This window comes from Mya arenaria, chromosome 14, assembly GCF_026914265.1.
Source record: "Mya arenaria isolate MELC-2E11 chromosome 14, ASM2691426v1".
NCBI classification, from domain to species: Eukaryota; Metazoa; Mollusca; class Bivalvia; order Myida; family Myidae; genus Mya; species Mya arenaria.
Window position 1 is genome coordinate 18,794,340 of NC_069135.1, and position 15,536 is coordinate 18,809,875.

Genomic DNA, 15,536 nt, shown 5'->3' on the forward strand with positions numbered 1-15,536 from the left:
ACAGATACAGTGCATGCACCAGTTTTAGGCACCAATGTTCCATTACATTATTGTTTGTAGATTTCTTTGTATAAATTACATTATTTATTCAGAAAGCGACTATCAGGTTAGTGTTTACAAGTTACTGTTACAGAACATGAGACCACAGGCTCTTAGTTTTGTCTTACATTTAGTATTGTATACATGTGTAAAATAAACACAAAGAAGGATATCAATTTTTTTTTATAATCAGTCTGTAACGAGTACAACAAGCAGTTCTATATGTTTTACAAGAACAGTTTTTCTTTTACAATAACAGTTTCTTTCAGAAAACTGAGAAAACTAAAGTCTTACATGGTTAGAAGTAAACGATAACATGTTTTAAAAATCACTTTTAAACCACAAACATGAGAAGTTAAGAACCAATCCTTTAGCAGATGAATCACAAAGCCAACTTGTTATAAGGTACTGTAGTGCGTTATTGACTATATAAGAATATGAGTACATACTATACTTAACATAGTAACACCTTAACAGTTCAACATTTACAAGCATAAACAAGAAAACAATAGTCGGTAGCGGATACGTCCCTTGGTTCTATAATCGATTGTTCAAATTTCATTATCGATTGTCGCCGACGTAGGCCTTTCCGATCAATTGTCGATTATAATCGATCATCGGCACAACACTAGTTTTAGTTAGTCAAAAGAAATAGAACGTTTACATTTAAAATTTTGTTAGCGATTATTACATGTTAAAATAAACACATGTAATGCTATTACAGTGTATGGAGAACGAGGTAGATATCCTTTATACATTAATAGATATGTTAGAATTATAAGATACTGGTTTAAGATTTGCAACAGTAATAACATTATAATAAAGTCCGTGTATAAACAGGCCATTAATGACTGTCTTAAGGGTTGTATAAACTGGGTTTCTAAGGTAAAACAACTGTTAAATGATTATGGTTTTGCATACGTATTTGATAACCCAAATATAGTGCATGTTAATGTATTTATAAACGAATTTAAATGTAGAATTATAGATACATTTAAACAAGAATTGTATGGTAATATTAGTAACAGTTTTGTTTTGTATAATGTATAGAATTTAAAAAACTTCTTTTCATTATGAAATATATTTAGATTTAGTTCCAAAGAATTTACGTTTATACTTTGTTAGATTGAGAGTTTCTGTACACCCGTTAAGAATACAAACAGGACGTTATGCACGTAATAATATACCTCGTAACGAAAAATATTGTTTATGTTGTAATAGTAGGGACATAGAGGATGAATATCACCTCATATGTATTTGTCCATGTTATCGTCAGATACGTGGAACTTATATAAAACGATGCTATAATGTTAATCAATCTGTATTCAAATTCCATCAATTATTGGTATCATGTGATAAAAAGGAAGTTATGAATGTTTGTAAATATATTAAAGTAGCATTTGTTATACGCAACTCACTTATAAATAATTAAACTTGATATAGTAGTTATGAAACATTCCCTCACTGCCAGAGTTAACATAATCATTATTTGGTATTCAATTTACATAATATTTTTGCTTATATTCTAATTTATAATATTATGTTTGTAAGTTTAGATACGTTACATGTTTATATGAATAACTATATGTATTACGACGATGTACACTTGTATAAGTCGAATAAACTGTCTGTTCTGTTCTCTGTTCTTAGTTAACTGTCACTTTCAAGTTAATATAACCTAAATTCAAGGTGTTATGAAGCCCATTAATCCCTTAGGAATTTATGACCATGTCACACATGTTGCCCATTAACGGATGTGCGACCTTCATTCCATTCTTTAATTTGCATTTATGAAAAGACAATACAATGTTAATAGCGTTTTTTTTTTCATATATACCACTTTATAATAGAGTGTCCTGATTTTTTTAATCTGAGAAATAAAAAACATTTATAAAATCTTATGTTACACTTATGTAACATTTTATCAACACATTTTAAAAGCATTAAGCACTAAGATAAAAAAAAAAAACAACGTTTATTCTCATTCCGAGATTTTTGATAATTGACATACTGTTGTTTATTTTCTGTGTTAAAATGTTTCATATTGGCTTGACATATTAAATTATAATTCTATGTTATTCTATTCGTAATTTGAAAGCATTTGAAACTCGATCAATCTATAATATATTTCTAACAACTTTGAACGGAATGTATACTTTTATAGTTCTTAAACTTCGTCTGCTAAATCACGATATTTTGAAATATTATGAAGAATTTTGAAGAAGTTCAACTCATTTTATTGTCATTTTTAATGATGACAAAATGTATAAAAAAAGTCACGGTTTAACAAAACTAAAAGAAAAACAAATGTTGTTTCAATTAATTTAGGGAGCAGTACCATGCACATGATATATTGTGTGAGGATTTCCTCAGGAAGATAGGGAAGATTTATGGCTAAGCGACTAAATAGCTAAATGGACAGTCGAGCATTTTTTTTTATTTATTTCAACGTAAACATTTAATGAATTATTGTACTATCAAGTGTTTCAAGTATGTATATTTTGCATGTATTAAATATTTTCTGTCTGTTATATTTATAGTATTAATATTTTCTTGATTTTTAAAAGAAATTATTTACTGTTGTAGTTATTTTCTTAAAAATGTGAGAAATTAAGGGGTTGAAATTAGTCTTCGTTTATTAGGGGTTGAAAAGTCTTTGTTTTAGGTGGGGTTGAAAAGTCTTAGCACTTTTATGGGTTGAAATGACAAAGGGGTTGAAAAGACTTGGATTTCACAAATGACAAAGGGGTTGAAAAGTCTGACAGCCATTCGCGGCATTTTCCTCTACACGTTAAACAAATGCATAAATAGTTTACACATACGTATAACACATTAAAACACAATGTTTGTATATTTTATATCCTTTTGTTACATATAGAGCAAATACGATTGCCAAATAGTTAAACAAACATAGGTAATACAATGCGTTGCCTCTGGGAATTATGAGACCGGATTTTACGAAGAGAGACCGGGAAATAGTATCGCCCAGAAAAGTGTTATCCTTCAGCGATTAAAGATACCTTCATTACCATTTATAAGATACGTATACGGAAAGTAATATTAAAAAGTGCTCGCCGAACGGGTATTATCCGATGGCGAGAGTAAATAAGCTCCCCCCCCATAATATAAAAATAAAACATTTATTAGGGCGTGCTGATAATCTTGGCGTATGTAGATTTCCTGTTAATTATTCGGTTACCGGCGACCGTAAAATAACTTCTGATAGAAACTCTCTAAATATTTTATCAACGGTGTTAAATAAATTTAATCACTTTATATCTAGTAACAATGAAATCATGTAAATAATTGCAAAAGCAAACGATTCGTACGTAATTAGAAAACATTAACAAATACTTGAATGACTCACTCCATGTGGTTTAGAGATTAAATCCGGAAAAATTTCAATATGGCTGGTGTACAGAAAAAACCCGACGAATGGTAAACATAATCTGTTTTATATTCATGCCTGTGCATTTTTATGAATCGAAACCATTACTTTATCTGCAAAAAGCAATAAAATTAAATACTCTTTAACATTTTTGTTTTAGTTCTAGATAATGTTGTTCCTCGTAATTGTTTTACTATGACAAGTAAGACTTAACTGTCTTAAGTGCCTGAATAGTGAACTTGGTTGGTCGAGTGGTTTTTACTAAAGTAACCATCGGAAAATGGTGTGACTGATTGGGGCTTGAACCCTCAACAGCCATAACACTAGCACGTTGTTTTAACAGACACACACTACATCAGTAGTCCAAATAATTGGTTGACGGATCTTTTTAACGAATTTTGATATGGCAAATCCTTCATGTACAAATTGTTTTGTACCAGTAGTGGGTAGTTATTCCGATCAGGATTCCAGGTTTATCTATCTATCTATCTTCCTGTACTGTCAAACCCTTTACAGGGACGTAGACGTTTAAGTTTATTGCGTCAATAAAATATCATAAAAACAAGAAATATTACCAGATAATCAGCGCTTCCATTAAGAATTAGAATCTGGAAGTATGAACTTCCACAGTTACTTGGTATTTGGACAGCATTTTTGGCCAGTCGAGCTACCTGATTCGAGCAATTTGGTCCCAAGGGTGATCTCTTGGACTGAGAATCCTAAAACATGTGTTTTATTACTCTATGATACACATAATAAACAAATAATCCACTTTTGGTAGTTTATTTTTACATATTAAATATTTTAAAATTTCATACAATCTTTATCATTCATAAGTTATGAAGGTTAGCAGATTTTGGATTGAGACATATATGTATGGAAACGAGCTCAGATCTACAAGATTTTTTCGATAAAAAAACTGTATATGTCGCATGCATGTTCAAAAGGAAGTTATCTCCAAGGTGCGATCGCTCAACAAGCACAAACTAGTAGCGTTTTCGCAATTTTTTTTAATAACTCTGCTGAGAATACTGTTTATTTACCGACTCACAGATCGTCGCCAGTAATTTTGACCATGCACACCGGCCGGACCCGGCATGCACTTTTCAACTTTACACGCGAACGGGAACCGAGGATATGTTTACCTCGTGACTGGTACCCGTCCGCGCATAGAGCCAAAAAACGCAAGCCACGTTCAGCATTTGTGCATACTCAAAAGTACTGGCGAAGAGCATGTATACTTTATAAAGGCCCTCTGAGCTGTACGGGATTTGCCAATCTGTTTTTTTTTTATCCACAACTCTGCGCTGTATGGTTGGCTGATATTGTGATAGTTCACTATATGATAATCTCTGAATGGAAATGCAAAAAAAGGCAATCATGAACAGAACAGACACTTTATTTGACTTTATATACAAGTGTACATCATAGAAATACATATATCATGACACAATCAGTATTAACTTGTACATCAGGCCTAAAAAAAAAATTGTTTGGTTAGGGTTACATTCTTTTCAAAAATAGGTAGGGTAGGTAGGCTTTTTATTATGCCCCCGAAGGTGGGCATATTAAAATCGCACCGTCTGTCCGTCCGGCTCTGTAACTTTCCCTTGTATGGACAGATTTTAAAATACAGTACACTCCACGCGGAACTACCACTTTCCTTTTTCCTCGGCGGATTTTGGTCATCGCGGACACGACATCCAATTGATCATAATCCTCTTTCCTCGGCGTTTTTACTCGTTCACCCACCAATGCTGATCAGTGGACCGTATAATTACAATCGCCGCGTTACTCGGAGGTAAAAACACCGCGAAACTCGGAGGAAAACCGATAAGAATCTCCCACTGTATCTAATTTTGGTTAATTTAGTTGATAATTTTTGCTACACCCGTAATTGTTTATAAAAATAATTTATTTCGCGTACCTAATTTTCGGACACCCACAGGACATCAATCGTAACTTTCACACTTACCAAGTTTCACAGACGAAGATTATTGATTTTCATCTTTTATCCTGGCTAGATTACCTAACCGTATAATACACCACTGTGACAAGTTAATTAGTAAATACCCATCTTAAACGATGTATTGCATGTAGAAAGAGAAAGTGTGAAATATTTATTGGAGGATTAAATAAACAACAAGGGCAATCAAGGGATTAAGAAAACAAAGACAGGACATTTTTGTAAAACAATCTGCCAATAAACTTTAAAACTTATACCACACATATAGACTGAATGAAGCAATTATGTAAAGTTATACTTATTGAATCATCAATAAAAGTCAACACATTCAATGATATACATGTAGGTAACTAATTAATGTGATGAATTAAAGTTGGAAATACAATACTCCAGTTACATTCGAAAACACCACTCAGACACATTAATCCTGCATAACAATATACATGCTCTCCATGAGATCCTCGTGGGTAAAACTGAGTTATGTGACGTCACACAGAGTGACTGTTTAATCTAAAGCCGATATAATGTGTTATTCATTTCAATGCATGTATAAAATGGGATTTTAATTAACTTGATGAAGGATTTACACTTATATGCGTTATAAATAAGTTTAGAACCATTGATAAGTACGGATAAATTAATAAGTCAGGTAAAATTAGGAAAAAAGACCGAAAAATATTCACACTTACAAAGTTCTCAACACCTTCATTACTCCAATCTGATTTAAGTTCTCAACACCTTAATATAGTAAGAGAAAGATGACAATAACAGAACACAAACGCACGCTATGGTATATCTTTCAATTGCATAATGTGAAAAACAACAGTTGTTAGACGATGCTGATGAAAATTGATATGGAAATTTTCGATAATTGTTTTTAAAAAGAAACTTACTGTACTTTGAAAAATTAATTATCTTATTATTCAATACTGTTTTAACAGAAGCAATGTACTGTAGTAGCTATGCACTAAACGCGGAGTTCCGCGATAAGGTCAATAAATCGATTCGATCACCGGCGCTACTGGCAATAAAACCCTCCATAGAAAACGATTAACTCGGTGCAACTCGGCGAAATTTAGCGAGGAAAAAGGTTGCGTACTCGGCGGAAATCCGCGATAAATTAAAAACTCCTCCGAGTCACCGAGGAAAGTGGTAGTTCCGCGTGGAGTGTACTGTAACTTGCCACATGTGTTCCACATACCAAGACAACGTGTCCAGGGTTCGAATTTAGACTCGCATACTCCCAAAATGCGAGCGACATTTGGAAATTGCGAGTGACTTTTATTCAAGCTCGCAAAATTCTGCGAGTGGCTTTTTCTAGACCACAAAATGTTAAAAGGAAAGTAGAATAAACATGAACTTAATTCCGCTATGTAGTCGAGTGTAAACAGCATATAAGTGGCATGTTTACACTACCGGTATAAAGAAGACAGTACGGAGTCACGCTCTAGTAGGTTTTCAAAAATAGAACAAATACGGAAAATGCCGAGTTTTATCTCGAATCTTTCCGGGATGCTCCGAGGCGTGCATAATACAAAGTAAATACGAATGACGTAATCACCTGGCTCAATCATTGGCTAAATTTAGCGCTTTTGCGCACTATATGTAAACCCCATCATCCTTTGAATATATTTCCGCCCAACTGTCAAAATGAATAGACTTCGTTGATCGATATATTCCATGGTCCAAAGTATCCACGCTACATTTACTGTTGCTTTTTTATTTTAAATTTATTATTTTATTGTTTTTAATACTTATAGACTTAATGAAATCTGTAGCGTGCTTGTCGAATGGGTATTAAATTACCCAATGGCGAGGGTAAATATACAAAGTGAACAATGTCAAATTATTGGACAGCTTTGTTATCAAAAAGCTGCCAGCATCAGACGAGTCTTTCCATACCCCCCAAATAGAATAAGCCATCAACAAGTTCTAGTAGTCGAGTCACTCAAGATTGATACTTTTCAATATTCATAATATGTCTTAGGTGTTAATTTCTACTTTAATTAGACAATATTATAAGGGAATAAAGCAAATAATAAAATTGCAAGTTGATTTGTCATTTTGCGAGTTGCCTCAAAATGCACTCGCAAAATTTTGCGAGTGCTCCTCAAAGTTAAATTCGAACTCTGGTGTCCCGTGCAAGACCCGTGTCCCTACCTCAAAGATCAAGGTCACACTTAGTGTTTATTCACAATGGAGTGCTGCATATAAGTGACATAGAGTATAGGTTGTCGTGTCAGGGCTGTTACTTTCCCTTGTATGGACAGATTTTAAAATCACTTGCTACATGTGTTCCACATACGAAGACGACGTGTCGTGTGCAAGACCCATGTCCCTACCTCTAAGGTGAAAGATACACTAAGTGTTTATTCACAAGGGAATTCTGAATATAAGGACATAACAGTGTAGGTTGTCAAGTATGGGTGGTATTTTTTTATGTTCAGAGGCAATTTAAAATAACTTGCCATATGTATTTGACATGTAAAGGCAAGATCAACTTTTCATGTACTGACCTTGTTCGTAGGTCAATGTCACATTCGGGGGCATTCGTCACATACTGTGATAGCTCTTGTGTTTTTTATTTGTTTTTTTATTAGGCTTTATATAAGAATATCATTTTCATCATTGGAGAATGGTGTTAAAGCTATCTTCTGTATAAGCATTTAAGGTTTAAACTACATATTGAAAAGCAATTAAAAAAAAATTATTTTTTTTTTTAGATTTTTTTATATTTTTTTTAGTTTTTCATTTTTTTTTTCAAACTGACTATAAAAATGGTAGGGTCGGCGCCTATTCCGTAGGTAGGGTCGGGTAACCCGAACCAAATGTATTTTTTTTTTAGGCCTCATAAGTTTATACATTGTTCTTATAACCAAATGCAAAAGCAGCTGGTATTAATAACAAAAATAAGCTGATAATTGTTCAGATGGTTGACTTCTAAGAAGACAATATAACATAAAACTTATTGCAGGTAGAAGAGGCAGACGCAGGCAGCAGTATGTCGGCATTGGCCATCCTGTCATGCCGTCAGAACTCGCATCCCTTTCAGGAGCGACATATGGCCCTAATCGAGCCAATCAAGATTGGTCGCTCCGTAGCCCGGGCAAGGCCTGCCCCAAACAATGGCATCTTCGATTGTAAGGTTCTGTCCAGGAACCATGCCATGTTCTGGTACGAGAATGGAACTGTAAGTATCAAAGAAGTTCATGCTCTATTCAGTTATGTTACATGTATAGCACTAGTTAGACATTTCCTTTCAAATTTATTTTAAAATGATGTATACTTCTGCTTTAACATTTTGAACATTTGTTACAGCCTTAAAGCAAGTATGTTTTCTTTGCCTAGTCTTACCATTGTGCATGATATGGTTTGTTTATAGTGCAAAAGCTTTGCAATTTAATCATAAAATGACATTTGTTGTTGTTTAGGTTGGCTGCTGGGTGGGCGGCGTCAAACTCACCTTTGAAACAGAATATCTTGAGTTAGGGTTGATTTATCTTGACTTAAACTTGGTATTTATGAAGAGTTTATGGAGACCTTTCATGGGATTGCTTATGGGGCCCCTGGGGTCAAGGTCACTGTTACTAAAAATAGAAAAATGGTGGATACTATATAACTTGATTGGTTAGGGTTGACATATCTGGAATCAACTTGGTATTTAGATAGAGTTTATGTAGACCTTTCATGGCATAATGTTTGGGGCCCCTAGGGTCAAGGTAACTGTTACTAAAAATAGGAAAACAGTTGATACTGAATAACTTATGTTAGGGATGCATCACAACTTGACATGACATATCTTGACTAAACTTGTTATGTAGGAAAAGTTATGTTGACCTTTTATTGGATTGCATTTTTGGCCGCTGGGGTAAGGTCAAGGTCACTGTCACTAAAAATAGAAAATCTGAATCACACTGCGAAGACTGGAGTTGAATTATTGAAGTCCATATCTATAGATGTCTATTGGAAATGATATGCAGCCAGCTTGGAACTTTAACAGAAGCCCCTGTGTGTACAGTGATAAAATGCCTTTTGCTACAGCAAGTATCATGGCTTGGCCTACAGAAAATACAATTACACTGCTATGGCCTTGATAAAATGCCTTGGGTACATTTTATACAATCTTGGTGATGCAAAATGCCTTATTCAATGTTTAATCATTGTTTTTGAATCACTGGAACTGACATAAAAAGCTAAGGTGAAAAACAGTACTGTTGTCACAATTATGTTGATTTTTATGTATGCAGTGTTTGCTTGTACTACAAAAGATATATTATATAAATATTGACTGACTTGAGAGTGACAGTGCATAGTGTCTACATGAAGTAAATACTGTCAACCAAGGCGAAAGTATTCGATTAAAATTCACATGTAAATTAAAAAAAAAAAATCTTGTAATTAAACCTACCCAAAAAAGAGACAAAGTTGTCGGTTAAACTCCCTTTTTAAGAAGTTTTTAAATTCTTTTTCCTCACCGAGATATTCCCGAAATAGGGCAACAATCCTATGTATATTCCTCCATGTATTATTTGAATTTTTTGATGTTTCTAATGTCAATAAATTATTTTCACTGACAGCTGCGAATATTGCTGACAATTGTCAGCTGGTAAACAAAGTACTCAGGAGATACAGACTCTAAGTAAATCCGGTATTCGAAGCATATTGCCAATTTCAAATGTTTTATAGAAGTGAGCTATAATAATTAGTGTCTTTTAAGGTTGCAATGCCAGTTTAATTAATCATAATTTTCACATAAAAGTCCAACATGGCGACGTATTTGTAGCGTATTGTCAATTACATGACAGCAGTTGGTAACAGTCCGGCAGAGGCTGATAATGCAAGGTGACAGACGAAAATATTGCCCTGGCATTTTAACTAAATGTTATATAGTTGTGAGGTATAATAAACATTATTAATGGTTGGTCAGTTTTAATGTCAGTTTAACTCTAGCAACCATGGTAGGGTCCTTCAGAAATATTCTATGATGTACTTGAAACAAGCGTAGCATTTGCCATCCTTCAGCTGTTTATGTTTTGATGTATTTCGGAATTTGTTTTGATTCGTTGATAAAAATATGGGTACTGATTTGTAGTTAGATTTAATAATGGTTTTCAATGCATTTCATAAATTTGATGTTCAGTAAATGTGTAAGAAAGGTTTGGCTCTGGAGGTTGTTTTGAAATTCACATAAGTATAAAACTACTCTTCATAATCTGGAATATTGAGCAGTACAGTCTTTCCTCAACATACACTGTAGAATTTCCAATCATTATTATCCCCATTAAGCTTGTTGTAATGTAGGCCACCTGGAGGTTTGTACAATGTATGTTGTGAGGCATTTTCCAGGTAAACTGTGCCATGTGGCAGTTCCAAACTTCCTGTACAGGTAGTAGATTATTCCCACCTGGGTGCCTGCTCAGGCCTCTGACTCTCGGTTGCCTCTTGATCTTCAGTGTCCATGTAATAGTCCATCTTTGAGCTAGAATTATGAAAATCATATTTTATAATATTCTCTTTGCCATTTCACAGTATTAAAAGTACAAAAAAATTAGTTGAACAGTTTTAGGCTTTTGAGACTATGGTCAAACATTCTCACCATTTTTGGCAACATGGCCTCCCAGGTCAACTTGAGGGATTGTATTTGAAAGGGAATTTCAATGGTAGCAATATATATGATTGGCTTGACAGTGTCAAGGGTTGTTAAGTTACCTTTTGGTAAAATGGCTTTTGATTTACATTTTGGTGTGTCTGTTGAGGGCCTATCTGTAGTTTTACTAAATTTCAATCGATAAGCCTTATAAAATTAATCATGTCAGTATCTCATTTTGTCTTGATGTCTGCTAAATAAGTGGAAGTTAGAATGTCTGAGACAAAACAAGTGTATGAGCCAGACGACTCTTCAATGTTTCTGTATCCGGCTGACTCTCTGATTCAAAGACAAACGGAAAAAAACGAAATGGTGAATTGACTTTCTATATTATGGGTTAATAACACTCAACGTTTTAGACTCACTTTTCTTGCTCACTCTGAGGGTTTAAAGCTGATGTCATGATCAGGGGTTTCCTCATAGGGTTAAACTGTTTCCCTCGTAGAATTTACCGTCTGAGTTCCTCTGCACAATGCCAACCTTGAATATTGAAGTTGAATATGAACGGAAGCGACAGAAATAGTCTGATATTATGACCCTGCGGCGGAACTATGCATCTGGTGAGATAAGCAAGAAAAAAACATTTTTTGTTGAGAAGTTAAACGTCTTTATCCCTATGTACATTGTTAGTTGCATTAAGTTCTTACCAGTTTGTATATGTGTGTGTAAAGGCCTAGTTAATGTTGTCTTGACTTGTTAATGGTAAACAATAGGGCTGTGTATCGTCACTCAACTCACGATACGATGCGTATCACGAGTACGCGATTCACGATATATCACGATACGCTTATATATATATATATATATATATATTTATGTAGGACTTTAATGTTTGCCTATTTTGTAAATTGTTGAGCATATCCTTACCAAAACTATATTTTTAATGTTTTTATCATTTTGTAAATTGTTTGCTTTTTTTATTAAATGAAAATTGTTCATTTAATTTTGCCTCTTTGTTAAATGTTAATTGTTGAGCTTATTATTGTTATTAAATGAGTATTATTTATTTGTCCCTTGTTTACCTTTTGCATTGGTGTTTTCCTTTGGTATCAAAGTACAAAATGTTTGTTTTGACACACTCAGTCACTGTTTGATCTATTTGATGGTGGCGGCGAAGATGAGTGGTCATGATTGTATTGTTTCCATTATATTTTTAATTCGGCCAGACACAATTTACAAAAAACTAGTTTATTGTCTGACTTTGCAAAACCAAATTTCTCCCAAGCTTTGGACTTATATTTTGCCGGTGCATTTCTCTAGGGTTTCTCTTTACTACTGGTGGTATTTTCTGCCGCCATTCTTGACTTTGCAGACGGCTGAAAACTGTTAAAACTGCGAAAGTCACTTCAGCCGCATTTTCGCATATAATACCGCGTTTTTTTATATGATATTTATTATTGGTTGCAAAAATAGCTAGTGACGTTTTGGGGCATTTTCCACAGAAAACCTGGCAAAATGGCATTAACCAGCACGGTGCCTTAGAATACGTGTTTGACGCCAGTCACTCTCAATAAAGATTATCAGAAAATCTCTAAATAGTAACATGGCTAGTTTCGGGTGTGAAGTATTAACCAATGTTTATGCTATATCAAAATAAAATGCCATTATTCAGTCATGATATAATCAAACATTGTCTACTAGAGCAACTGTAATGTTCTGAAATGCCTTGGCAAATATACGACTGCATTTCTTGTGGTAAGCTAATTTAATGCAAAACATAATGTTTAAAAGTTTATCATGTACTTTCTCGGAAGTGGATCTGAAAAAAGTAGATTAAAATGCTGAGGTAAATAACAGTTATTTACTGAAGCCATCAAAATCAATTGAAATTTTTATTCAAACATTTAATTTTAGCTTAGATTCTTATCAAATAGTCACAGTTTTTGCGGAATTAACCACATCGAGGAATGTTGCGTTCATAATTATTCAGTGGATTGATCACTCTCAGAAGGCCTAGAATCGAAACAATCCGGAGAACGCAGACATTTGATAAATTCATTGTGTTTGTCATGATAGTGAAAATCTTCGGAGGGAAACTGAAAGTTGGTCTAACTTGCTGAGTGTACTGTATGTAAGTGTTCAATTATAATGCTATGCAGTAAATGGAGGTGGAGACTAAGAAAATAGTCATTTGGGCTTGTGTTCTATAAAAATAAATGGCTGGTTTTCACAGGATTTGTTCTACTGAATGAATCCTTAACTGTCATAAATGGGAACACCAAATTAGAGAATACCAGATTTAATTATTCCTACTACAAAAAACAATTATATTCAATAAGAAACCTTCATGTGGCATATTTAAATGTTGTTGCCTTCTGATTACTTTTATTATTCCTAGAAAATGTAAGATGAGGGATAGGATGAGAATATTTTCCTCATTCCTGATTGAACTGGTACCCTAAATGTTATTCTTGACAGGATATTATTTATATAAGAAATCGGGTACTTAGGCTATAATAACCCTCCCAGACTGGCTAAAATTCATAAGGAAGGCAGTCATTGTAAATGCTCATATACAAGCCATTGCATATAGTGCTCCTGACAAACATATGCTAATGATATATAGTGCTTTTGGTGTTCATTACTGCTGATGTGCAGGTGTTTCTGACATGTACATGTGCTTTTGACATTTAACGGTGCTTCTGATGTACAGGTGATGTACAGTGCTTCTGATGTACAGGTGCTTCTGATGTACAGGTGATGTACAGGTGCTTCTGATGTACAGTTGATGTACAGGTGCTTCTGATGTACAGGTGATGTACAGGTGCTTCTGATGTACAGGTGCTTCTGATGTACAGGTGATGTACAGTGTTTCTGATGAACAGTGCTTCTGACATGTAAAGGTGCTTCTGATGTAAAGGTGCTTCTGATGTACAGGTGCTTCTGATGTACAGGTGATGTACAGGTGCTTCTGATGTACAGGTGATGTACAGGTGCTTCTGATGTACAGGTGATGTACAGTGTTTCTGATGAACAGTGCTTCTGACATGTAAAGGTGCTTCTGATGTAAAGGTGCTTCTGATGTACAGGTGATGAACAGTGCTTCTGATGTACAGGTGCTTCTGATGTACAGGTGCTTCTGATGTACAGGTGATGTACAGGTGCTTCTGATGTACAGGTGATGTACAATGTTTCTGATGAACAGTGCTTCTGACATGTAAAGGTGCTTCTGATGTACAGGTGATGTACAGTGCTTCCATTGAACACTGCTCTTCTGATTTACAGTGATTCGGATGTAATGTAAGGTTTAATATGAACATATCAGATGTTTTGTCAACTGTTTTAGTCTTTCTTAGTGATGTGTTAAAAGTTGTGCTTTTTACTTTTAAAAGTTACAACAAGTGTCTATTCTAGAAATCCAAAAATAGGTGAATTTGCAAAAATATGTGAGGATCAAATTCAAACATGTTTTGAATAAATGTACATGTTTTAATAGTATCAGACAATTTACACGTAATTGTTTATTTGTTTACATGGTGATACATAATCGAAATGCTTTAAACGAAAATAATCCTGTTTTTCTAACTGGTGTTCATGTAAACAAATATGCTGGCTTGAAATACAAGTGTTTTGAGTTTATGGATTTGTATGCAGGATTTTCACACAGCTGTTGCAAAAATATGCGCTATCTTAGAAAAAAATAGGGTGAATCCTGCGAAAATGCTCTGTCATTGATTGCTCAAAAACCAATTTCTGTAAAATTAACAGACAACAACAATAAACAAACTGAATTTTCATTTTACATCCTGTTAATTTAATGGAGAGATTTAGGATTGCAGATTTCCTGTAACACTTATCTGCTGATGTAACAGATCATTGTAATAGATACATGTTAGCTATTAAAGGAAAATCCTGTATGCTGACTGTGAAAACATTACTTTTACCCTTGATCAGATCTCATTCTTACTTTGTTCAAAACATTTCCTTACAACATCCAGCATGTTTACATGTGTGTTGATGATATCTCAAAAGAAAGACCTTCCTTGAACACATCATTAATGTTCATGAATTAAATTTGTCTTAAACAAGTTTAATGATTTTGAGCAGCAGCCTTTTTTTAATCAGTGTACATGTATACTTCATATATATGTGATTATAATATTAATGTTACATTTAGCATTATGCCATATTTGTACAATTAAGATGCCGTCTGATTTATCTCTTAACCCCAAACTCATTATTTGAGACAATTATCACTAAACATGTACAGTTGAATATACTATTATATTTAACATAGCACAATGATCCTATTTCTTTGCTAAATACAGACTACCTGTTAACTTGATGTCTTCACTAAATTACACTAGCAGGATCAAAATGGATTTAACATACAAACAAGATATACCAGAAGAAACTATTTTTTTCTGAGATATCTAAATACCTCATTATACAAGATGATGCAAATGTGAGCCAGAGTTTTGTGATAACCCCTTTGATATGAGAGCAAGATGGGGAATAACTAGTTTTGACATGATGCAGACCTCATAATAAAGTGA

The 15,536-nt window shown here is 34.0% G+C and overlaps 1 protein-coding gene across 5 annotated transcripts in view; it reads left to right on the forward strand.

Moving 5' to 3' along the window:
• The first annotated feature begins 3,397 nt into the window (after nt 1–3,397).
• Nucleotides 3,398–15,536, forward strand: part of LOC128216949 (sarcolemmal membrane-associated protein-like) — a 51,110-nt gene continuing 38,971 nt past the window's right edge. For all 5 annotated transcript variants that reach the window (XM_052923706.1, XM_052923703.1, XM_052923704.1 and 2 more), the window contains exons 1-2: nt 3,398–3,477; nt 8,368–8,583. In XM_052923706.1, the coding sequence (XP_052779666.1) occupies nt 3,475–3,477; nt 8,368–8,583 (219 nt within the window). In that variant the 5' untranslated portion in view covers nt 3,398–3,474. The remainder of the gene's footprint in view (nt 3,478–8,367; nt 8,584–15,536) is intronic.